Genomic DNA, 26,378 nt, shown 5'->3' on the forward strand with positions numbered 1-26,378 from the left:
TGCTCCCGAGCTAGTGGGGTAACGGCTGGGAGTAATTGCTGGTACATTTTATGTTCACTTTTTGTTTGGTAATCACCAGATCTTATGAGCTTCAAGGACTCCTCCCAGCATGTTAATGATGTTCTTTATGCTTTGATGTTTTATTGTATGCTGTTTTAATTCTTATATTGTCTCCTTCATATATTTGCAGGAATGGTGTATATCCACTGAGTGCTTAATTTTATATTACCTAAGATGGTGGATAGCACAGACTAAGTGGATTACCTGGAGTCGGGCAGTTGGGGGGGGTCCTTGAAGTTGGTTACAAATTGGTCTGGGGGATCCATTGGGATATGGATTCTTCCTTTTGGTATTAAATATGATTCTGATCTGGTGAAATGTGGATGGGAGTTTCGGCAAAGGTTTGTCGGATCCTCAGGAAGTTCAAGTGAACATTGGAACCTTGTGGTTATGGTGCTCCTGAGCCAGTGGGGTAACGGCTGGGAGTAATTGTTGGTACTTTTTATGTTCACTTTATGCTTGGTAATCTCCAGATCTTATGAGCTTCAAGGACTCCTCCCAGCTAGCTAAGGTTATTTATGCTTTGTTGGGTTATTTTATGTTTGTATTAATAAAGGTGTGTATTAAAAAAAAAAAAAAGCACTGATTTGTTTCTATTTTAGTGGGTCCTTGAAGCTACTTATAATTTGGTCAGTAGGGGTAACTATCTCAGGTATGGACCCTCTGTTTAGGGGGGGTGTTCATCATAGTATCACCCCTTGTGTGGAGGAGTAAACATCTCGGGTGTGGCCCCTGGATGAAGGGGTGTACATCATAGTATGACCCCCTGGAATGGAGGGGTAATCATCTTTGTTATGGCCCCCTGCTGTGGAGGAGTGACCATCACGGTATGGCCCCCTGGTCTCCAGAAGCATTTATATCTTACAAGACCCTGTTAGGGTAAAGTCCCTGTGGTCATGGCAATCATATTCTACATGCATGCAAACTGGGTGTTGGACAAGGTCCTGTATAGTACCTGGACAGGTTATATGCCTGGGGTGTTGGACAAGGTCCTGAATAGTACCTGGGCAGGTCATATGCCTGGGGTGTTGGACTACGTTCTGAATAGCACCTGGACAGGTTATATGCCTGGGGTATTGGACTGACATCGTGAATAGCACCTGGACAGGTTATATGCCTGGGGTATTGGACTGACGTCCTGAATAGCACCTGGACAGGTCATATGCCTGGGATGTTGGACTGATGTCCTGAAGCACCTGGACAGGTCATATGCCTGGGGTGTTGGACGAGGTCCTGAATAGTACCTGTGACTTGAAAATGCTGAGGCACAGATTTTGACTGTTTATATTGACCAACTCCTATTTCTTTCAAGGTTGTTGTCTGGACAATGCAGTAATCTGGGGCATTAACCTGAAGAGCAATGTACCTAATATGGGTGCCCTGGAGTCAGTGGGAGTGACTAAGAGAAAAGTAATAAAGTACATCCCGATGCCCTTGAGCCAGTGGGAGCGGCTAGGGGTGAAGACATCAAGTGCATTAACACGAAGGTCAATGTGCCGATTCCCAATGCCTTTGTCCCAGTTGGAGAAGGTTAATGGTATATGTTATCAAGTGCCTGTAAAGCAATTAACAATGGCGTGGCAAGGTTATTAATAGTGTCTTTGTAGACTTTTCTGCTATAGGCTTATTTCATTTACTATGTCCAAATATTGCAGAAATTATTTAAATTATTTAATGATCGGTTATATTGTCGATATTATATTGTGTATGGCTTTTAATTACTCCTTGTTTATAGTATCTTTCACTTTTATATACACTCATCACTTTTTTGGTAGTAATAGTAAGTGGGTTTAGGAATTGGTTACTGCGCAGCCCAGCTACTGTATGTAATGGTGGTTTCTTGAACTGAAATCTGTGAATTAGTGAGTTATTAGAGCGGGCTACAATACATGCAGTATAATAGTTTTTGAGGCATCACAGATGTCATTATACAGGTAGTCAGACTGTGGCTACCCCTTTGTTATGGTTTAGTTTCTGCATTCCCTATTATAGGATCCACATTGCAGGATGTTTAGCGGCTGGTATTTTGCTGTAGTTACCATATTATCGATCATAATTTGGTAGTGTTGCATTGTTAAAATTAATCTGTTGTAGTCCTGGAATTTTGTTCCTTATATACACAGTCTTTCCATAGCATGCAGATCTGGTTGATGACTTTATTAGGCATGGGTGATGGGGGTCGAGTCCATTCAAGGTGTCAAATGGCCTCGCTGGTGGCGGTTTAGGAGTCAGGTGGAAGTTGCAGACAAGTTAAGGTGGACTCATTTTAACTAATAGAGGATGTAAAACCTCATGGTGGTGAGCAGGCTCGGCTTTGGTGGCCAGCCTCAAGGACGTTGTAATGGTAACATCAATCAGGGGCGGGCACAGTGGTTAAGCACAGGAGTGAGGATAATAGGGTCATTGGTGCCCTGAAAGTTTACTGGCTCTGCTTGAATGGCAAGCCAGTGCATGCCGCCCCTTTATGGCTGTCTGTCCTGGTGCTGTATGTCAGACAGCTGGGGATATCGCAGTACTTGTGAATCCCAATGTACTAGCACTCCACCTGACTCCTACTGTGATTATTTAATCCTGTGATTTGAATAAAAGCTGTGGCCATTTTGACAACCAAAATAATGTGTGTTGTGTATTTATTTTAGTACCTAGGTTTACAGTAGTTATGGTGGTTTTAAGAAGGAGTGGGGTCCATCCCATATCCAAAAGTCATGATTTTTAAGCAGGCCTCAGTCTGACAGAACATACTGTATATTTTTTTTTTTAGGGGGGATGAATGTTTGGGAAAAAAAATGCAACTAGGTATATAGTAAAGAAGCTGCAGCAGCAGACAGTTATGGAGCTTTGGGAAGGAATCAGTGGGAGCAATGGACGCCCATATAGTGCCTGCAGGCCTTGCACTGATGTGGATATGCTGTGCCCTGCCCACCTAGCGCTGCAATATTGGGACCCACAAATTAGCCCTAAAAAGGACTGTTGGTTTCTCATGAGTTGTGGATTAAAGAGTTGCAGACCTACACTAACTCTAAAAACCACGATTCTGACCCTATCTCGGCACCAGCTCTCCCTACTCCCACTGAATCCGGATATGAATGCGGCGAGCAGGGTGGCGCCAGGTCTCTTATACTTGGGATGATGCTGTGCAGCCGAGCCAATCACTGCACGACCACAACAAAGATGGCTGCGGCGTTTCTTAGCCTGGCAGGCAATCCCTGCAGCGTGATTGGGTCTCTAAGGTCCGCCTAAAATGCTGGATGGAAACACCAGTTACCGCTGAATAATCCCGGAAATGCTCTGTGCTCGCCAAGTACACTGAGTACACTGATATTCGGGCAAGTAACGAGTAGTGGCGAGCACGTTCGCTCATCACTAGTGTTGAGCATTCCGATACCGCAAGTATCGGGTATCGGCCGATACTTGCGGTATCGGAATTCCGATACCGAGATCCGATACTTTTGTGGTATCGGGTATCGGTATCGGATCCATAGTGAGGTGTAAAATAAAGAATTAAAATAAAAAATATTGATATATTCACCTCTCCGGCGGCCCCTGGACATCACGCTGGTAACCGGCAGGCTTCTTTGTTTAAAATGAGCGCGTTTAGGACCTGAGGAATGACGTCGCGGCTTCTGATTGGTCGCATGCCGATCAGAAGCCGCGACGTCATTCCTCAGGTCCTAAACGCGCTAATTTTAAACAAAGAAGCCTGCCGGTTACCAGCGTGATGTCCAGGGGCCGCCGGAGAGGTGAATATATCAATATTTTTTATTTTAATTCTTTATTTTACACATTAATATGGATCCCAGGGCCTGAAGGAGAGTTTCCTCTCATTCAGACCCTGGGAACCATCAGGATACCTTCCGATACTTGGTGTCCCATTGATTTGTATTGGTATCGGATATCGGTATCGGCGATATCCGATACTTTTCGGGTATCGGCCGATACTATCCGATACCGATACTTTCAAGTATCGGACGGTATCACTCAACACTACTCATTACTAGTGTGGACCTTCATATAATACTTTATTAATAGCGAGGGCTGGTGAGTATTGGTGCTAAAGCACTTCAATTTACTTTGAAGCTCTGACTAGGGTTCTCTTTTGGGTATAAATTGCTTCATATTTTATAACCATATTCTGGTCAGAGTTTTGTTAAGTGCCTTGCATTAATGGATGGGTTGTTTTTGGCAATAACTACAGCATAAGAATGTTTATACAGTAGTTTCCTGATTATTACTATTGTTGATTTATTTTGTGCAAGATCTTTAAAATTTTCCCATATTTTAATCTATTTATTATTGATCTAAAATATTTATTACTCTTTTTGCCTTGATCACTGCCTTTCATTTTTCGTTGATGATAAGAGCTTACACTTCACTGCAGAGAGAGAGAACCACGCTGGCCTTAAGAGCTTACACTCTACAGGAGAGATAGGACCTTGCTGATTATAAAAGCGTACACTCTACGAGATAGAGGACCACACTAATCTTAAGAGCTTACACTCTACATGAGAGAGAAGACCCTTCTGACCATAAGAGCTTACACTCTACAGGAGAGAGAGGACCCCACTGACCATAAGAGCTTACACTCTACAGGAGAGAGAGAACCCCGCTGACCATGAGAGCTGACACTCTACAGGAGAGAGAGGACCCCGCTGACCATAAGCGCTTACACGCTACAGGTGAGAGAAGACCTCGATGACCATGATAGCTTACACGTTACAGGAGAGAGAGGAACCCTTCTGAACATAAGAGCTTACACTGTACAGGAGAGAAAGGAACCCTCCTGAACTTAAGAGCTTACATTCTACAGGAGAACGAGAACGCACTGTTTATAAGAGCTTATGGTCTACAGGAAAACAAGGACATGCGGAACACAAGAGCTTACACTCTACAGGAGAGAGAGATCCCACTGACCATAAGAGCTTACACTCTACAGGAGAGAGAGAACCCCATTGACCATAAGAGTTTGCACTGCACAGTTGAGAGAAGACCTTGATGACCATGATAGCTTACACTTTACATGAGAGAGAGGAACCCTTCTGAACATAAGAGCTTACACTCTACCGGAGAGAGAGGACCCAGCTGACCAAAAGAGCTTACACTGTACAGGAGAGAAAGGAACCCTCCTGAACTTAAGAGCTTACATTCTACAGGAGAACGAGAACCCACTGATTATAAGAGCTTATGGTCTACAGGAAAACAAGGACATGCGGAACACAAGAGCTTACACTCTACAGGAGAGAGAGGACCTCACTGACCATAAGAGCTTACACTCTACAGGAGAGAGAGGACCTCACTGACCATAACAGATTACATTCTAAAGGAGAGAGAGGACTGCTTTGTCAATAAACGTTTACGCTCCACAGAAGAAAGAGACTTATCCCAGTGACACAGGAAATGTCTCTGTCATTCATAATGCGCTACACTGGGGACCACTGATCTGAGATGTCCAAGGTACTGGCCACCATTGTACACTGTGACAAAACACTCTGGGATCGCCTTTGCTGGTGTCAAAGGTCACGTGGTTTGTGCATTGAATCTGAGGCGTACAGCAGGTTTCTGAGCAGGCTGACCTCAGGTCAGATTTATTAACGTGAAAGCAACATGAACAAAACAAAACATAAAAATAAATCCTAGCCTGTCCGGCACTAACTAAACAAATACGTTGCAATCTCAACAACTGGGGGGCTTCTCCCACCCAGCTAACAACACACAGATCTTGAGCACAGCTCTTCACTCACGTTTGTCTCACACAGGCAGGCAATCTGTGTGCCCCAGGCTGACGCTGGAAACCCCCAGCTGGTCATCTTTTATTCCTGCACTTATTAACCCATTAGCACCCTGAAGATACTGAGTGGCCTAATTCACATAGGACAAATACCTGGGCGAGATATACCTGCCTCCAACTACCACACCAGCACGAGTCTTACATATCCCCCCCCCTTGCTCAGACCACTCCGGTCGAGCAAGAACACTCTTGAAACAGTGCACTCGGGATAGGGCATCGGCGTTCCCCATCTGCACCCCAGGTCGGTGCTCCACCGTAAAAGAGTAAGCCTGCAGGGCAAGGAACCACCGGGTTACCCGACTATTACGGTCTTTGTGGAGGTGCATCCACTTGAGAGGGGCATGGTCTGTGACCAGCCTAAACTTCCTACCGGCCAGGTAATACTTGAGGGAGTCGAGAGCCCATTTAATGGCTAGGCACTCTTTTTCAACCACCGCATACCTCTGCTCATGTACATTCAGTTTCCGACTGAGGTAGAGGCCCGGGTGTTCGACTCCGTCCCTCACCTGGGAAAGTACAGCTCCGACACCAGTATCAGAGGCATCAGTTTGTACCACAAACTCGCTGCTGAAATCAGGAGTCACTAGTACGGTCTGAGAGCACAAAGCCCGTTTCAGGCTGTGGAAGGCCTCTTCAGCAGCTGAGGTCCATTTTACCATGACGGAACCCTTCCCCTTGGTAAGATCCGTCAAGGGAGTAGCCATGGCTGCAAAATTGGGTATGAACCGGCGATAATAGCCGGCAATCCCCAGGAAAGCCTGTACTTGTTTTTTGTTCACTGGTTGTGGCCAGCCCTGAATTGCCTGTATTTTGTCGATCTGGGGTTTAACCACTCCTCTGCCAATCACGTAGCCCAAGTATCGGGCTTCTTCAAGCCCGATGTGGCATTTTTTGGGGTTTGCCGTTAAGCCTGCATCTCGCAGGTCATCAATCACCGCTTGTACCTTCTGGAGATGAGTTTCCCAGTCCATGCTGTGAATTACGATGTCATCCAGGTAGGCAGAAGCGTACTGTCTGTGAGGCCTCAAGACTCGATCCATCAATCTCTGGAACGTTGCGGGAGCTCTGTGAAGTCCAAACGGCATATAGACATACTGGAACAGACCTTCCGGTGTAGCAAATGCCGTCTTCTCTCTGGCCGCCTCGGCCAGAGGAATCTGCCAGTATTTGTTAAATCCAGGGTCGTAATGTATTGGGCTTTACCAAGCCGGTCGATCAACTCATCGACCCGGGGCATAGGGTACGCATCAAATTTAGAAACTGCATTCAGTTTCCTAAAGTCATTACAAAACCGGATGGAGCCATCCGGTTTAGGTATCAACACAATTGGACTGGACCAGGCGCTGTGCAACTCCTCAATGACTCCTAAGTCCAACATTGCCATCACTTCCCGGGAGATGGCTTTCCGGCGGGCTTCCGGAATTCGGTAGGGCTTCACATGAACAGTGACGCCAGGCTCTGTGACAATCTCATGTTTCACCAACTTAGTCCGGCCAGGTTTTTCGGAGAAAAACTGTCGGTTCTGTAACAAAAATTGCTTAACATCAGATTTTTGTCGTTCTGAGAGTGTCTCGGCAACCTGCACCTCCGGTACGGTAGGTGAACAAACCGGACGGGGCAGATCCGCCGTTAGGGCAGAGCGGTCTTTCCAGGATTTTATCAGATTCACATGATAAATCTGTTCCGGTTTTCTCTTACCCGGCTGGTACACTTTATAGTTCACTTCACCAACTCTTTCTCGGACCTCAAATGGGCCCTGCCATTTCGCCAGGAATTTACTATCCACCGTAGGGATTAGGACCAACACCCTATCGCCGGGTGCAAATGTACGGACCTTAGCGCCTCTATCATAACTTTGCCTCTGGGCTCCCTGGGCCTGTAACATATGGTCCCTAACAATGGGCATGACAGCGGCAATACGATCCTGCATTTGTGTTACATGGTTGATCACCGTTTTAAAGGGAGTGACTTGACCATCCCAGGTTTCTTTTGCGACGTCCAGCAGTCCCCGGGGACGACGGGCGTACAACAGTTCGAAAGGCGAAAACCCTGTGGAAGACTGGGGAACTTCCCTAATGGCAAACAGCAAATAGGGTAACAAGTAATCTCAGTTCTTCCCATCTTTGTCTATCGCCTTCCGGAGCCTCTGTTTTAAGGTTTTGTTGAAGCGCTCAACCAGGCCATCTGTTTGAGGGTGATAGACAGACGTACGCAATGGGTCTATTTGTAAGAGCCTGCATAGCTCCTTCATTACCCTCGAAATAAAGGGAGTCCCCTGGTCGGTGAGTATCTGTTTTGGAATTCCCACCCGACTAAACACTTGTACCAATTCCTTGGCGATCGTCTTGGTAGCTGTGTTACGCAAAGGGACGGCCTCCGGGTAATGAGTGGCATAGTCCACGATGACGAGGATATGTTGGTGCGGATCGGGGAAGGGGCCCAACCAAATCCATCCCAACTCTCTCAAAAGGGACCCCAATGATAGGAAGGGGTACAAAAGGGCTACGGAACCGAGATTTTGGAGCCGCGATTTGGCACTCTGGACAGGACTCACAATAGTTACGCACATCATAATGTATTCCAGGCCACACAAAACAATGCAATATCCTTTCCGTGGTTTTCTGTACCCCCAGATGTCCCCCCATTATATGTCCGTGGGCCAAATCCAGTACCTTCCGTCGATAAGGTTTGGGTACCACTAACCGTTGCACTGTGTCTTCCCCTTTTTTCTCTACCTGGTAGAGCAAATCATTTTCAAGAACCATATACGGGTACGTTAGCCTAGTGTCAGGTTCTACGGGTACCCCATCTATCATTTATACATTTTTCCTAGCCGGAATCAGGGTAGGATCTTTCATTTGCTCGCTGTGGAAGTCATCCACCTGGACCCCCAAATCTGGCAGGCAGGGTGCCGGATGGCTATCTGCCACCGCCTCTCGCTGGGGTTCCTCAGTTTCCTCCGTTTCGCCCGCCATGACGGAAAAGGGGTACGGAAGGTTAGATTCACTAACCTCCCCAGCAACATCTTCCTGTGGGGTCTCCTCTAGGGACTCGGGACCTCCAGATGGCATGGGAGAAGATTCACGGGTACAGCTACCGTGAAGGAGCAACTGATTCTCCCACAACTGCCAGAAGTAGGGAAAATCCCTGCCCAGGATTACATCCTGTAACAATGCGGGAACGAGTCCCACTTTGTGCTGCACTGACCCATAGGGAGTGGAAATCCATATGACCGCTGTTAAGTACAAGCAGGTGTCACCATGCACACACGTTACAGAAAACTTGTCAGACGGACCAGATGGAAGTGCCACCAGACTAGCTTTCACCAGAGTCACCACACTTCCAGAGTCTAGTAATGCCACAACATTTTTCCCATCAACAGATAATTCACACAGGTGTTTCGCTGTATCATTTTGACCCGCATTCACACTCACTAGCTGTGTAACCAAAGACATGCGTTTTTTAGAGTCTATAACGTCGCACTGCATGGGTTCAGCGGTAACAGGACAGTTCGCAGAAACATGACCCTTCTCATGGCAGCGGAAACACCTAACAGGTCCCCTACTGAGACCACCGTCCAATACTCTTGGTCTCTGAGTGCGAGCAGTCCCGGGCTCCTCCCCCACAGTTTTAAGTGATTTTTTCCTTCACCCGTAGTCCCTTTAACAGTCTTACCCGTTCCACGAGGAGGAGGCACAGACCGGGGGTTGGCAGTGTCGTCGGGAAGTCCTTCTGCCACGGAATAACGCTCGACCAACTCCACAAGTTGATCCGCTGTCGTGGGATTTCCTTGGCTTACCCACCTTTTCAGCGCTGGGGGTAGTACTCTCAGGTACTTGTCCAGGACAACCCGCTAGATTATTTCGGGTATTGTCAGTACCTCGGGTTGCAGCCATTTCTTTGTCAAGTAGTTCAGGTCGAACATCTGAGACCGCGCCGGTTTATCTTGCAGGTATGTCCACTGATTTACCCTCTGTGCCCGGACAGCCGTCGTAACACCGAGCCGGGCCAGGATCTCAGCTTTCAGCTTCTCTAAGTCCTGAGCGACCTCTGGGTCCAAATCATGGTAAGCTTTTTGGGCCTTGCCAGAGAGAAACGGGGCAATCAAATCGGCCCACCGTGCCTTCGGCCACTTCTCTCTCAATGCCGTCCGCTCAAACGTTGTCAGGTATGCCTCGACGTCATCTTCTGCAGTCAGCTTTTGCCAGTATCGACTCACATGGATCCTTCTGGACTCGGCTTCCGGGTCAGCGTCAGGCATGCTCGCCAGACGCTGCGCCACCTGTTGGAGAAGTTGGCGGTCTGCAACTGTCATGTCTACTATCTCTTTCAGCTGTGCGGCCATCAAGCGATTAGCTTCGTGCTGTGCGGCAGTGGCCTGCTGCTGTACGGCAGTGGACTGTACTAAGGCTTTCACCACGTCTTCCATGCTGTCGCCTGTGCCACGGTATGCCCGCGTTCTCCACCACAATGTGACAAAACACTCTGGGATCGCCTTTGCTGGGGTCAAAGGTCACGTGGTTTGTGCATTGAATCTGAGGCGTACAGCAGGTTTCTGAGCAGGCTGACCTCAGGTCAGATTTATTAACGTGAAAGCAACATGAACAAAACAAAACATAAAAATAAATCCTAGCCTGTCCGGCACTAACTAAACAAATACGTTGCAATCTCAACAACTGGGGGGCTTCTCCTACCCAGCTAACAACACACAGATCTTGAGCACAGCTCTTCACTCACGTTTGTCTCACACAGGCAGGCAATTTGTGTGCCCCAGGCAGACGCTGGAAACCCCCATCTGGTCATCTTTTATTCCTGCACTTATTAACCCATTAGCACCCTGAAGATACTGAGTGGCCTAATTCACATAGGACAAATACCTGGGCGAGATATACCTGCCTCCAACTACCACACCAGCATGAGTCTTACAACACTGTATGATAATCCGTAACATGTCATTGCTGCAGGGAATTATGGAGAGGCCACGAAAAAAGAAATTAGGCCGCTCTCTGATGATTCAAAAGTGTCAGAAATGACAATTTCTTACGAACACAAGGTAAAAAGAATTTCCTAAAATGTGTGGTTTCATGCAAATTCAAACACACTTGATCCCCCACAGAAAGATCAGCTCATCTCTCTTGTAACACAGATTTATCTCCAAAGGGATGCAGTTGTCTGGACATCCATGATATCAATCCTTATGAGAAAAAAATAGTTTATTATAAATGTTACCTATTGAGAATGGGATGAAGGACTCATTCTTTTTGAAATTTCCTTTAGAGTCAAGAAAGTGTTCTGGATAAAACTCATCTGGCTTCTCAAAGTAATCTTTATCTCTGAGTATGGAGTGTAGCAGTGGGAAAACAACAGTGCCCTGAGAAAACAAAATGAGTTATGAGGTATAAATCACATTGCAAAAAAAAAATTATGCAAATGATAGGCACATGAAACAATAGCTTATAAAAGATAACAATTGTCCTTCTGCACATTAGGATTGAAATTGCATTGTAAACATCCAAACCTAGAACTCCATATGGAGAAAAGGTGCTTGCGTCTTTAAAATTATCTGTCAACTCTCCTGTGTGGTGTAGAATATAGAGGGACTGTCAGCTCTCCTGTGTGGTGTAGAATATAGAGGGACTGTCAGCTCTCCTGTGTGGTGTAGTATATAGAGGATCTGTCAGCTCTCCTGTGTGGTGTAGTATATAGAGGATCTGTCAGCTCTCCTGTGTGGTGTAGTATATAGAGGATCTGTCAGCTCTCCTGTGTGGTGTAGTAAATAGAGGATCTGTCAGCTCTCCTGTGTGGTGTAGTATATAGAGGATCTGTCAGCTCTCTTGTGTGGTGTAGTATATAGAGGATCTGACAGCTCTCCTGTGTGGTGTAGTATATAGAGGATCTGTCAGCTCTCCTGTGTGGTGTAGTATATAGAGGATCTGTCGGCTCTCCTGTGTGGTGTAGTATATAGAGGATCTGTCGGCTCTCCTGTGTGGTGTAGTATATAGAGGATCTGTCGGCTCTCCTGTGTGGTGTAGTATATAGAGGATCTGTCAGCTCTCCTGTGTGGTGTAGTATATAGAGGATCTGTCAGCTCTCCTGTGTGGTGTAGTATATAGAGGATCTGTCAGCTGTCCTGTGTGGTGTAGTATATAGAGGATCTGTCAGTTCTCCTGTGTGGTGTAGTAAATAGAGGATCTGTCAGCTCTCCTATGTGGTGTAGTATATAGAGGATCTGTCAGCTCTCCTGTGTGGTGTAGTGTATAGAGGATCTGTCAGCTCTCCTGTGTGGTGTAGTGTATAGAGGATCTGTCAGCTCTCCTGTGTGGTATAGTATATAGAGGATCTGTCAGCTCTCCTGTGTGGTGTAATATATAGAGGATCTGTCAGCTCTCCTGTGTGGTGTAGTGTATAGAGGATCTGTCTGTTCTCCTGTGTGGTATATTGTATAGAGGATCTGTCAGTTCTCCTGTGTGGTGTAGTATATAGAGGATCTGTCTGCTCTCCTGTGTGGTATAGTATATAGAGGATCTGTCAGTTCTCCTGTGTGGTGTAGTATATAGAGGATCTGTCAGCTCTCCTGTGTGGTGTAGTATATAGAGGATCTGTCAGCTCTCCTGTGTGGTGTAGTGTATAGAGTATCTGTCAGCTCTCCTGTGTGGTATAGTATATAGAGGATCTGTCAGTTCTCCTGTGTGGTGTAGTATATAGAGGATCTGTCTGCTCTCCTGTGTGGTGTAGTATATAGAGGATCTGTCAGCTCTCCTGTGTGGTGTAGTATATAGAGGATCTGTCTGCTCTCCTCTGTGGTGTAGTATATAGAGGATCTGTCAGCTCTCCTGTGTGGTGTAGTATATAGAGGATCTGTCAGCTCTCCTGTGTGGTGTAGTATACAGAGGATCTGTCAGCTCTCCTGTGTTGTGTATTATATAGAGGATCTGTCAGCTCTCCTGTGTGGTGTATTATATAGATGGTCTGTCAGCTCTCCTGTGTGGTGTAGTATATAGAGGGTCTTTCAGCTCTCCTGTGTGGTGTAGTATATAGAGGATCTGTCAGCTTTCCTGTGTGGTGTAGTGTATAGAGGATCTGTCAGCTCTCCTGTGTGGTGTAGTGTTGTGAATTCGGATGTCGGGCTCCCTCCTGTGGTCATGAATGGTACTTCGGCTGGTTCTGTCCATGGACTTCTTCTGGTGGGTGTTTCTGAGTTTCACAGGTGACGAGGTTAATTCTTTAGCTGCTGCTCTATTTAACTCCACTTAGATCTTTGCTCCATGCCACCTGTCAATGTTCCAGTATTGGTCTAGTTCACTCCTGGATCGTTCTTGTGACCTGTCTTCCCATCAGAAGCTAAGTTCCAGCTTGAATTTCTTTGGTTTGCTATTTTTCTGTCCAGCTTGCTATTTAATTTGTTGTCTTGCTTGCTGGAAGCTCTGGGACGCAGAGGGAGCGCCTCCGCACCATGAGTCGGTGCGGAGGGTCTTTTTGTGCCCTCTGCGTGGTCTTTTTGTAGGTTTTCGTGCTGACCGCAAAGTAACCTTTCCTATCCTCGGTCTGTTCAGTAAGTCGGGCCTCACTTTGCTAAATCTATTTCATCTCTGTGTTTGTATTTTCATCTTTACTCACAGTCATTATATGTGGGGGGCTGCTTTTTCCTTTGGGGAATTTCTCTGAGGCAAGGTAGGCCTTATTTTTCTATCTTCAGGGCTAGCTAGTTTCTTAGGCTGTGCCGAGTTGCATAGGGAGCGTTAGGCGCAATCCACGGCTATTTCTAGTGTGTTTGATAGGTTTAGGGATTGCGGTTAGCAGAGTTCCCACGTCCCACAGCTCGTCCTTATTATCAGTAACTATCAGGTCATTCCGTGTGCTCTTAACCACCAGGTCCATTATTGTCCTGACCACCAGGTCATAACAGTACAGGTGGCCCAAAGTAGTAATGCATCTCAATAGAGGGATAAGTGTCATGATCCCAATGGCAGGGGATCAAAAAAGGACAAGCACAAAAAACAAAACAAGCTCTAGGGTGATGGAAACTGAGCTGACCGCGATCCTGAACCTCAACACACAACTAGATGTAGCCGGGGAACGTGCCTACGATGATTCTAGACGTCTCGCGCCAGCCGAAGAACTAACTTTCCCTATTAGAAGAAACACAGACCTCTCTTGCCTCCAGAGAAACACCCCACAGAAATAGCAGCCCCCCACATGTAATGACGGTGAAATGAGAGGAAAGCACATACGTAGTTATGAAAACAGATTCAGCAAAATGACGCCCGCTAAAACTAGATAGCAGAGGATACAAAAGTGATCTGCGCGGTCAGCGAAAAACCCTACAAAAAAACATCCTGAAATTACTTGAACTCATGTTCCAACTCATGGAACATGAGGAGTAATATCAGCCCACTAGAGCAACCAACAAAAAGGAATCACATATCTGCAAGCTGGACTAAGACAAAAATTAAGCAAAACGTGGAACAGGAAAATCAAACACTTAGCTTGTCCTAAAGAATACAGAAGCGGGAAGCAAAGGTAACAAGACACACTGATTACATTGATAGCCGGCGAGGAAATGACAAGAAAGCCAGGTTAAATAGGAAACTCCCAATCCTGATAGAACAGGTGGACACCAGAGACCGCAGAGAACACAAGTCACCCAGTACCATCTGTAACCACCAGAGGGAGCCCAAAAACAGAATCCACAACAGTACCCCCCCCTTGAGGAGGGGTCACCAAACCCTCACGAGAACCACCAGGGCGATCAGGATGAGCCCTATGAAAAGCACGGACCAAATCAGCAGCATGAACATCAGAGGCAACCACCCAAGAATTATCCTCCTGACCATAACCCTTCCACTTGACCAAATATTGGAGTTTCCGTCTGGAAACACGAGAATCCAAGATCTTCTCCACAACATACTCCAATTCTCCCTCCACCAGCACCGGAGCAGGAGGCTCAAGCGAAGGAACAACAGGTACCTCATACTTCCGCAATAACGGCCGATGGAACACATTATGAATAGCAAATGATGCCGGGAGATCCAAACGAAACGACACAGGGTTAAGAATTTCCAAGATCCTATAGGGACCGATGAACCGAGGCTTGAACTTAGGAGAAGAGACTTTCATAGGAACAAAACGAGAAGACAACCACACCAAGTCCCCAACACGAAGTCGAGGACCCACGCGGCGACGGCGATTAGCAAACTGCTGAGCCCTCTCCTGGGACAACTTCAAATTGTCCATCACATGACTCCAAATCTGATGCAACCTATCCACCACCATGTCCACTCCAGGACAATCAGAAGGCTCCACCTGACCAGAGGAAAAACGAGGATGAATCCCAGAATTACAAAAGAAAGGAGAAACCAAGGTAGCAGAACTAGCCTGATTATTAAGGGCAAATTCGGCAAGCGGCAAAAAGGTAACCCAGTCATCTTGATCAGCAGAAACAAAACACCTTAAATAAGTTTCCAAGGTCTGATTAGTTCGTTCCGTCTGGCCATTCGTCTGAGGATGGAATGCAGACGAAAAGGACAAATCAATGCCCATCTTAGCACAGAACGTCCGCCAAAATCTAGACACAAAATGGGATCCCCTGTCAGAAACGATGTTCTCCGGAATCCCTTGCAAACGAACCACGTTCTGAAAAAACAGAGGGACCAACTCAGAGGAGGAAGGTAACTTAGGCAAGGGTAGCAGATGAACCATCTTAGAAAAGCGGTCACACACAACCCAGATGACGGACATTTTTTGAGAGACAGGGAGATCCGAAATAAAGTCCATGGAAATGTGCGTCCAAGGCCTCTTCGGGATAGGCAAAGGTGACAACAATCCACTGGCCCGAGAACAGCAAGGCTTAGCCCGAGCGCAAACTTCACAAGACTGCACAAAAGAACACACATCCCTCGACAAGGAAGGCCACCAAAAAGACCTGGCCACCAAGTCTCTAGTACCAAATATTCCAGGATGACCTGCCAACGCAGAAGAATGGACCTCGGAGATGACTCTACTGGTCCAATTATCCGGAACAAACAGTCTTTCAGGCGGACAACGATCAGGTTTATCCGCCTGAAACTCCTGCAAAGCACGTCGCAAGTCTGGGGAGACAGCCGACAAAATCACCCCATCCCTAAGGATACCAGTGGGCTCAGAATTTCCAGGGGAGTCAGGCACAAAACTCCTAGAAAGAGCATCCGCCTTCACATTCTTTGAACCTGGCAGGTATGAAACCACAAAATCGAAACGGGAGAAAAACAGTGACCAACGAGCCTGTCTAGGATTCAGACGCTTGGCAGACTCAAGGTAAATCAGATTTTTGTGATCAGTCAAGACCACCACACGATGTCTAGCACCCTCAAGCCAATGACGCCACTCCTCAAATGCCCACTTCATGGCCAAAAGCTCCCGATTACCAACATCATAATTCCGCTCAGTGGGCGAAAACTTTCTAGAAAAGAATGCACATGGCTTCATCACTGAGCAATCGGAGCTTCTCTGTGACAAAACCGCCCCCGCTCCAATCTCGGAAGCATCAACCTCAACCTGAAAAGGAAGCGAAACATCTGGCTGACGCAACACAGGAGCAGAAGAAAACCGGCGCTTAAGTTCCTGAAAGGCCTCCACAGCCGCAGGAGACCAATCAGCAACATCAGCACCCTTCTTAGTCAAATCCGTCAAAGGCTTAACAACACTAGAAAAATTAGTTATGAAACGACGATAACAATTAGCAAAGCCCAAGAACTTCTGTAGACTCTTAAGAGATGTAGGCTGCGTCCAGTCACAAATAGCCTGAACCTTGACGGGATCCATCTCAATAGTAGAAGGGGAAAAAATATACCCCAAAAAAGAAATCTTCTGGACTCCAAAGAGACACTTTGAACCTTTTACAAACAAAGAATTGGCCCGCAGGACCTGATACACCTTCCTGACCTGCTGAACATGGGACTCCTAGTCATCCGAAAAAACCAAAACATCATCCAAATACACAATCATAAATTTATCCAGATATTCACGGAAAATATCGTGCATAAAGGACTGGAAGACAGAAGGAGCATTAGAAAGTCCAAAAGGCATCACCAAATACTCAAAATGGCCCTCAGGCGTATTAAATGCGGTTTTCCACTCATCACCCTGCTTTATCCGCACAAGATTACACGCACCCCGAAGATCAATCTTAGTGAACCATTTAGCCCCCTTAATGCGAGCGAACAAATCAGTCAACAATGGCAAAGGATACTGATATTTAACTGTAATCTTATTCAAAAGACGGTAATCTATACAAGGCCTCAAGGAACCATCTTTTTTGGCCACAAAAAAAAAACCTGCTCCCACAGGGGACGAAGATGGACGGATATGTCCCTTTTCCAAGGACTCCTTAACATAATCCCGCATAGCAGTATGCTCTGGCACTGACAGATTGAACAAACGAACTTTAGGAAATTTACTGCCAGGAATCAAATCTATAGCACAATCGCAATCCCTGTGAGGAGGAAGCGAATTGAGCTTAGGCTCCTCAAAAACATCCCGATAATCAGACAAAAATACCGGAACCTCAGAAGGAGTAGATGAAGCGATAGAAATCGGAGGTGCATCATCATGAACCCCCTGACATCCCCAGCTTAACACAGACATCGTTTTCCAGTCCAAGACTGGGTTATGAGTTTGTAACCATGGCAGACCAAGCACTAAGACATCATGTAAATTATACAGTACCAGGAAGCGAATCACCTCCTGATGAACGGGAGTCATACGCATGGTCACTTGTGTCCAGTACTGAGGTTTATTCATAGCCAAAGGTGTAGAGTCAATTCCTTTCAAAGGAATAGGGACTTCCAGAGGCTCCAGACTAAACCCACAGCGGTTGGCAAATGACCAATCCATAAGACTCAGGGCAGCGCCTGAATCCACATAGGCATCGACGGAAATGGCTGATAATGAACAAATCAGAGTCACAGACAGAATGAACTTAGACTGTAAAGTACTAATGGCAACAGACTTATCAACCGTTTTTGTGCGTTTAGAGCATGCTGATATAACATGAGCTGAATCACCACAATAAAAACACAACCCATTTTTCCGCCTATAGTTTTGCCGTTCACTTCTGGACTGAATTCTATCACATTGCATTGTCTCAGGTGCCTGTTCAGAAGACACCTCCAAATGGTGCACAGGTTTGCGCTCCTGTAAACGCCGATCAATCTGAATAGCCATAGTCATAGACTCATTCAGACCTGTAGGCGCAGGGAACCCCACCATGACATCTTTAATGGCCTCAGAAAGGCCATCTCTGAATCTTGCAGCCAGGGCGCACTCATTCCACTGAGTAAGCACCGACCATTTCCGAAATTTCTGACAATATATTTCTGCTTCATCTTGCCCCTGAGAGAGAGCCAATAAAGCTTTTTCAGCCTGAATCTCTAGGTTAGGTTCCTCATAGAGCAAACCCAATGCCAGAAAAAACGCATCCACATTGAGCAACGCAGGATCCCCTGGTGCCAATGCAAATGCCCAATTCTGAGGGTCACCCCGCAGGAAAGATATAACAATCTTGACTTGCTGAGCAGGGTCTCCAGAAGAGCGAGATTTCAAAGAAAGAAACAACTTGCAATTGTTCCTAAAATTCAGAAAACTAGATCTATCTCCAGAAAAAAACTCTGGGATAGGAATTCTAGGTTCAGCCATAGGAGCATGTAAAACAAAATCTTGTATATTTTGAACCTTAGCAGCAAGATTATTCAGGCTGGAAGCCAAACTCTGGACGTCCATGATAAACAGCTGAGGTCAGAGCCATTCAAGGATTAAGAGGAGGTAAGACGCAGCCAGGCTGCAATTAAGGCTAAGCAGCAAACTCTGAGGGGAAAAAAAAAAAAAAACTTCCTCAGACTACTTTTCCTCGTACTTCAGCCAATACGATTACCACTTTTCGGCCGGCTATACTGTCATGATCCCAATGGCAGGGGATCACAAAAGGACAAGCACAAAAAACAAAACAAGCTCTAGGGTGATGGAAACTGAGCTGACCGCGATCCTGAACCTCAACACACAACTAGCTGTAGCCGGGGAACGTGCCTACGATGATTCCTAGACGTCTCGCACCAGCCGAAGAACTAACTTTCCCTATTAGAAGAAACACAGACCTCTCTTGCCTCCAGAGAAACACCCCACAGAAATAGCAGCCCCCCACATGTAATGACGGTGAAATGAGAGGAAAGCACATACGTAGTTATGAAAACAGATTCAGCAAAATGAGGCCCGCTAAAACTAGATAGCAGAGGATACAAAAGTGAACTGCGCGGTCAGCGAAAAACCCTACAAAAACCATCCTGAAATGACTTGAACTCATGGAACATGAGGAGTAATATCAGCCCACTAGAGCAACCAGCAAAAAGGAATCACATATCTGCAAGCTGGACTAAGACAAAAATTAAGCAAAACGTGGAACAGGAAAATCAAACACTTAGCTTGTCCTGAAGAATACAGAAGCGGGAAGCAAAGGTAACAAGACACACTGATTACATTGATAGCCGGCGAGGAAATGACAAGAAAGCCAGGTTAAATAGGAAACTCCCAATCCTGATAGAACAGGTGGACACCAGAGACCGCAGAGAACACAAGTCACCCAGTACCATCTGTAACCACCAGAGGGAGCACAAAAACAGAATCCACAACAGATAAGAGAAGTTCTGAGATCATTTTTTTTTCTTTGCAGTGTGTTTTGTCTCTATTTTCCCCTTTACCTCTGGGTGGTTCAGGACACTGGTGTAAACATGGACATTCAAGGTCTGTCCTCTTGGATGGATAATCTCACTACAAAGATACAAAACATTCAAGATTTTGTGGTTCAGAATCCGATGTCAGAGCCTAGGATTCCAATTCCTGATTTGTTTTTTGGTGATAGATCTAAGTTCTTGCATTTCAAAAATAATTGTAAATTGTTTCTTGCCTTGAAACCTCGCACCTCAGGTGACCCTGTTCAACAAGTAAAGATCATTATTTCTTTGTTACGTGGTGACCCTCAAGACTGGGCATTTTCCCTTGCGCCAGGAGATCCGGCATTGCGTGATGTTGATGCGTTTTTCCTGGCGCTTGGATTGCTTTATGACGAACCTAATTCAGTGGATCAGGCAGAAAAAATCTTGCTGGCTCTGTGTCAGGGTCAGGATGAAGCGGAGATATATTGTCAGAAGTTTAGAAAGTGGTCTGTGCTCACTCAGGGGAATGAATGTGCCCTGGCAGCAATCTTCAGAAAGGGTCTCTCTGAAGCCCTTAAGGATGTCATGGTGGGGTTTCCCATGCCTGCTGGTCTGAATAAGTATATGTCCTTGGCCATTCAGATCGATCGACGCTTGCGTGAGCGTAAAGCTGTGCACCATTTGGCGGTACTATCTGAACATGGGCCTGAGCCTATGCAATGTGATAGGACTTTGACCAGAGCTGAACGGCAAGAACACAGACATCGGAATGGGCTATGTTTTTACTGTGGTGATTCCACTCATGCTATCTCCGATTGTCCTAAGCGGTTCGCTAGGTCTGCCACCATTGGTACGGTACAGTCTAAATTTCTATTGTCTGTTACTCTGATTTGCTCTTTGTCATCCTATTCTATTATGGCATTTGTGGATTCAGGCGCTGCCCTGAATTTGATGGACTTGGAGTATGCTAGGCGCTGTGGTTTTTTCTTGGAGCCCTTGCATTATGTAATGACCAGAGGTCCGAATAAGATCCAGTGAGTCACAAACCAAGACCAAGGCAGAAATCTCCAACGGTATTTACTCAAAAGCAAAATAATAAAGGTAATATGGAGAATATTAAGGCAGATGCACCCCAAAGATACACTAGCTCAGCAGCAGCTGAAATCACTGTGCCACTCCAAGGTCTCCTGAGAACTGTTTCTATAACAGACTAGTAAGAAATTTACCTAACAGAGCAACTAAAAACAGGAAACAAGTGTAAATTGAATGTAGTGTTATCAAGGGAGCCCCTGGAACGGCACACTGAGTATAACTTACACAACTCTAATATAAGATACACCTCTAAAGTAACAATTAAAAACTCAGAGCAGAGATACCCGGGTATCTATATCTATGGTACCGTATCCTGAGATGGATTTCCTCTCAGGCAGGAATCCGCACAGGCTGCAGCCAGTCCATATCTTCAGCGCCAATAAGTTACAGCAAGCTCCTCTTGTCTTGTCGGCCGATGCCGAGCCCAAATGCCGGGGACTTAGTTAGTGGTCTCACGATGTTGTCTCTGCTTCTGTAGCTCCTAGGAATGCTTCCACGACAACCCGTCCGTCTCTGTATCAGCAGTCTGCCCAGACTGGTTTCTCCACTCAATGCACAGGGAATCCACAGACTTCCAAATATGTACTGGGTTTTAGTAAAGTCTCAGTCTTTTCTTAGATCAAGGGTTAGCTCTTCTCCAGGAAACGTTAGCAACAAAAGTCTCTCAAAAGCTTCTTTTCCTCCAGACACACTCGCAGTAAATCCACACACAGTCTCTTTTTAAGATATCACAGCAGCTTCTGCCTTTTCTTCCAGCCTTTTTCTCTCAGCTCTCACTTCCTTGTTTTACTTTACACACAAGACACCAGACCCCACCCCCCAGCACACATTGTCTCCGGGAGTTTTGCAGGGTCTGTCCTCTGCTGCAGCAGGCAAAAACCACAGGGTCCTAGTGCCCTCTCAGTGGGAATACAGTTCACTCTCTTACACAGTATCCTATTCCATTGAGAGGAATTGATGCTACGCCTTTGGCCAAGAATAAGCCTCAGTATTGGACCCAATTGACCATGTGCATGGCTCCTGCACATCAGGAGCATATCCGCTTTCTGGTGTTGCATAATCTGCATGATGTGGTCGTTTTGGGGTTGCCATGGCTACAGGTTCATAATCCAGTATTGGACTGGAAATCTCTGTCTGTGTCCAGCTGGGGTTGCCAGGGGGTACATGGTGATGTTCCATTTTTGTCTATTTCGTCTTCCACTCCTTCTGAAGTTACAGAGTTTTTGTCAGATTATCAGGATGTATTTGATGAGCCCAAAGCCAGTGCCCTACCTCCTCATAGGGATTGCGATTGTGCAATTAATTTTATTCCTGGTAGTAAGTTTCCTACGGGCCGATTGTTCAATTTATCTGTGCCAAAACATGCCGCTATGCGGAGTTATATAAAGGAATCCTTGGAGAAAGGCCATATTCGCCCGTCGTCATCACCGTTAGGAGCAGGGTTCTTTTTTGTGGCCACGAAGGATGGTTCTTTGAGACCTTGTATTGATTACCGCCTTCTTAATAAAATTACTGTCAAATTTCAGTATCCTTTGCTGTTGCTGTCTGATTTGTTTGCTCGTATTAAAGGGGCTAGTTGGTTCACCAAGATAGATCTTCGAGGGGCGTATAATCTTGTGCGTATTAAACAAGGCGATGAATGGAAAACAGCATTTAATACGCCCGAGGGCCATTTTGAGTACCTGGTTATGCCATTCGGGCTTTCCAATGCTCCATCAGTATTTCAGTCCTTTATGCATGACATCTTCCGAGAGTACCTGGATAAATTCCTGATTGTGTATTTGGATGATATTTTGGTCTTTTCGGATGATTGGGAGTCTCATGTGAAGCAGGTCAGAATGGTGTTCCAGGTCCTTCGTGCGAATTCCTTGTTTGTGAAGGGGTCAAAGTGTCTCTTTGGAGTTCAGAAGGTTTCATTTTTGGGTTTCATTTTTTCCCCTTCTACTATCGAGATGGACCCTGTTAAAGTCCAGGCCATTTACGATTGGACTCAGCCGACATCTGTGAAGAGCCTGCAAGAGTTCCTGGGCTTTGCTAATTTTTATCGGCGCTTCATCGCTAATTTTTCTACTGTTGCTAAACCGTTGACTGATTTGACCAAGAAGGGTGCTGATGTGGTCAATTGGTCTTCTGCGGCTGTAGAGGCTTTTCAGGAGTTGAAGCGTCGTTTTTCTTCTGCCCCTGTGTTGTGCCAGCCAGATGTTTCGCTTCCATTTCAGGTTGAGGTTGATGCTTCTGAGATTGGAGCAGGGGCTGTTTTGTCGCAGAGAAGTTCTGATGGCTCGGTGATGAAGCCATGTGCTTTCTTTTCTAGAAAGTTTTCGCCTGCTGAGCGTAACTATGATGTTGGTAATCGTGAATTGTTGGCCATGAAGTGGGCATTCGAGGAGTGGCGTCATTGGCTGGAAGGAGCCAAGCATCGCGTGGTGGTCTTGACAGATTACAAGAATTTGACTTATCTTGAGTCTGCCAAACAGTTGAATCCGAGACAGGCTCGATGGTCGTTATTTTTCTCCCGTTTTGATTTTGTGGTTTCGTACCTTCCGGGCTCTAAGAATGTGAAGGCTGATGCCCTGTCAAGGAGTTTTGTGCCTGAGGAGTTTTGTGCCTGGGTGGTTTGTGATCGCTTTTCTAAGATGGTCCATTTGGTACCTTTGTCTAAATTGCCTTCCTCCTCTGATTTGGTGCCATTATTTTTCCAGCATGTGGTTCGTTTACATGGTATCCCGGAGAACATCGTTTCTGACAGAGGTTCCCAGTTTGTTTCAAGGTTTTGGCGATCCTTTTGTGCTAGGATGGGCATTGATTTGTCTTTTTCCTCGGCTTTCCATCCTCAGACAAATGGCCAAACCGAACGAACTAATTAAACTTTGGAAACATATATGAGATGCTTTGTTTCTGCTGATCAGGATGATTGGGTGTTCTTTTGGCCGTTGGCTGAGTTCGCCCTTAATAATCGGGCCAGCTCTGCTACTTTGGTTTCGCCGTTTTTCTGCAATTCTGGTTTCCATCCTCGTTTCTCTTCAGGGCAGGTTGAGTCTTCAGACTGTCCTGGTGTAGAAACTGTGGTGGATAGGTTGCAGCAGATTTGGAATCATGTGGTGGACAATTTGACATTGTCCCAGGAGAAGGCTCAACGTTTTGCTAACCGCCGGCGCTGTGTGGGTCCCCGACTTCGTGTTGGGGATTTGGTTTGGTTGTCGTCTCGTTATGTTCCTATGAAGGTTTCCTCTCCTAAGTTTAAGCCTCATTTCATTGGTCCGTATAAGATTTCTGAGGTTATCAATCCTGTGTCATTTCGTTTGGCCCTTCCTGCTTCTTTTGCCATCCATGATGTGTTCCATAGGTCGTTATTGCGTAGATACGTGGCGCCTGTGGTTCCATCCGTTGATCCTCCTGCCCCGGTGTTAGTTGAGGGGGAGTTGGAGTATGTGGTGGAGAAGATTTTGGATTCTCGTGTTTCGAGACGGAAACTCCAGTACCTGGTCAAGTGGAAGGGTTATGGTCAGGAAGATAATTCCTGGGTTTTTGCCTCTGATGTTCATGCTGCCGATCTGGTTCGTGCCTTTTATTTGGCTCATCCTGGTCGGCCTGGGGGCTCTGGTGAGGCCTCCTCAAGGGGGAAGTACTGTTGTGAATTCGTTTGTCGGGCTCCCTCCTGTGGTCATGAATGGTATTTCGGCTGGTTCTGTCCATGGACTTCCTCTGGTGGGTGTTTCTGAGTTTCACAGGTGACGAGGTTAATTCGTTAGCTGCTGCTCTATTTAACTCCACTTAGATCTTTGCTCCATGCCACCTGTCAATGTTCCAGTATCGGTCTAGTTCACTCCTGGATCGTTCTTGTGACCTTTCTTCCCATCAGAAGCTAAGTTCCAGCTTGTATTTCTTTGGTTTGCTATTTTTCTGTCCAGCTTGCTATTTAATTTGTTGTCTTGCTTGCTGGAAGCTCTGGGACGCAGAGGGAGCGCCTCCGCACCGTGAGTCGGTGCGGAGGGTCTTTTTGCGCCCTCTGCGTGGTCTTTTTGTAGGTTTTTGTGCTGACCACAAAGTAACCTTTCCTATCCTCAGTCTGTTCAGTAAGTCGGGCCTCACTTTGCTAAATCTATTTAATCTCTGTGTTTGTATTTTCATCTTTACTCACAGTCATTATATGTGGGGGGCTGCTTTTTCCTTTGGGGAATTTCTCTGAGGCAAAGTAGGCTTTATTTTTCTATCTTCAGGGCTAGCTAGTTTCTTAGGCTGTGCCGAGTTGCATAGGGAGCGTTAGGCGCAATCCACGGCTATTTCTAGTGTGTTTGATAGGTTTAGGGATTGCGGTCAGCAGAGTTCCCACGTCCCAGAGCTCGTCCTTATTATCAGTAACTATCAGGTCATTCCGTGTGCTCTTAACCACCAGGTCCATTATTGTCCTAACCACCAGGTCATAACAATGTTATATATAGAGGATCTGTCAGCTCTCCTGTGTGGTGTATTATATAGATGGTCTGTCAGCTCTCCTGTGTGGTGTAGTATATAGAGTATCTGTCAGCTCTCCTGTGTGGTGTAGTATATAGAGGATCTGTCAGCTCTCCTGTGTGGTGTGTTATGACCTAGTGGTTAGGAGCACCCGGAATGACCTGATAGTTAAAACTCACACAGGACAAGCTCTGGGATGTGGGAGCTCTGCTGACCGCAATCCCTAATCCTATCACACACACTAAAAATAGCCGTGGAGCGCTCCTGACGCTCCCTATGTGCCTCGTCACAGCCTAAGAGCTAGCTAGCCCTAGAGATAGAAATTAAAGCCTACCTTGCCTCCGAGAAATTCCCCAAAGGAAAAGGCAGCCCCCTACATATATTGACTGTGAGTAAAGATGAAAGTCACAAACGCAGAAATGAAACAGGTTTCAGCAAAAGTAGGCCAGACTTACTAAATAGACAGAGGATAGGAAAGGTAGCTTTGCAATCAGCACAAAAAACTACAAAAACCACGCAGAGTGTGCAAAAAAGACCTCCGCACCGACTAACGGTGCGGAGATGCCACTCTGCATCCCAGAGCTTCCAGCTAGCAAGACAAAATCATGATATCCAGCTGGACAAGAAAACAATGAACAAATTAGATACTATCAGGAACTTAGCTTCTGCTGGAGTAGACAGGTCACCAGAAAGATCCAAGAGCGAACTGAAGCAATGCAGAAACATAGACAGCTGGCATGGAGTAACGATCTAAGTGGAGTTAAATAGAGCAGCCAACCAAAGGATAAACCACGTCACCTGTGTAAGGAACCTCAGAAGCAGCAGCTCCACTCACAGCCACCAGAGGGAGCCCACGGACAGAACTCACCGAAGTACCATTCATGACCACAGGAGGGAGCTCGACAACAGAATTCACAACAGTACCCCCCCTTGAGGAGGGGTCACCGAACCCTCACCAGAGCCCCCAGGCCGATCAGGATGAGCCAAATGAAAGGCACGAACTAGATCGGCAGCATGAACATCAGAGGCAAAAACCCAGGAATTATCCTCCTGACCATAACCCTTCCACTTGACCAGGTACTGGAGTTTCCGTCTTGAAACACGAGAATCCAAAATCTTCTCCACCACATACTCCAACTCCCCCTCGACCAACACCGGGGCAGGAGGATCTACGGATGGAACCATAGGCGCCACGTATCTCCGCAACAACGACCTATGGAACACATTATACAGGTCCTTCTCAAAAAATTAGCATATAGTGTTAAATTTCATTATTTACCATAATGTAATGATTACAATTAAAC

General features: G+C 46.2%; 1 protein-coding gene across 1 annotated transcript in view; it reads right to left on the bottom strand.

Moving 5' to 3' along the window:
- The window catches only part of LOC138638763 (cytochrome P450 2C14-like), an 84,114-nt gene that overhangs the window by 11,722 nt on the left and 46,014 nt on the right, over positions 1-26,378 (bottom strand). Inside the window, exon 9 of the mRNA XM_069728324.1 lies at positions 11,075-11,216. Coding sequence (XP_069584425.1) covers positions 11,075-11,216 — 142 coding nt within the window. The remainder of the gene's footprint in view (positions 1-11,074; positions 11,217-26,378) is intronic.

The sequence above is a fragment of the Ranitomeya imitator genome, chromosome 5 (assembly GCF_032444005.1).
Source record: "Ranitomeya imitator isolate aRanImi1 chromosome 5, aRanImi1.pri, whole genome shotgun sequence".
Taxonomy (NCBI): Eukaryota; Metazoa; Chordata; class Amphibia; order Anura; family Dendrobatidae; genus Ranitomeya; species Ranitomeya imitator.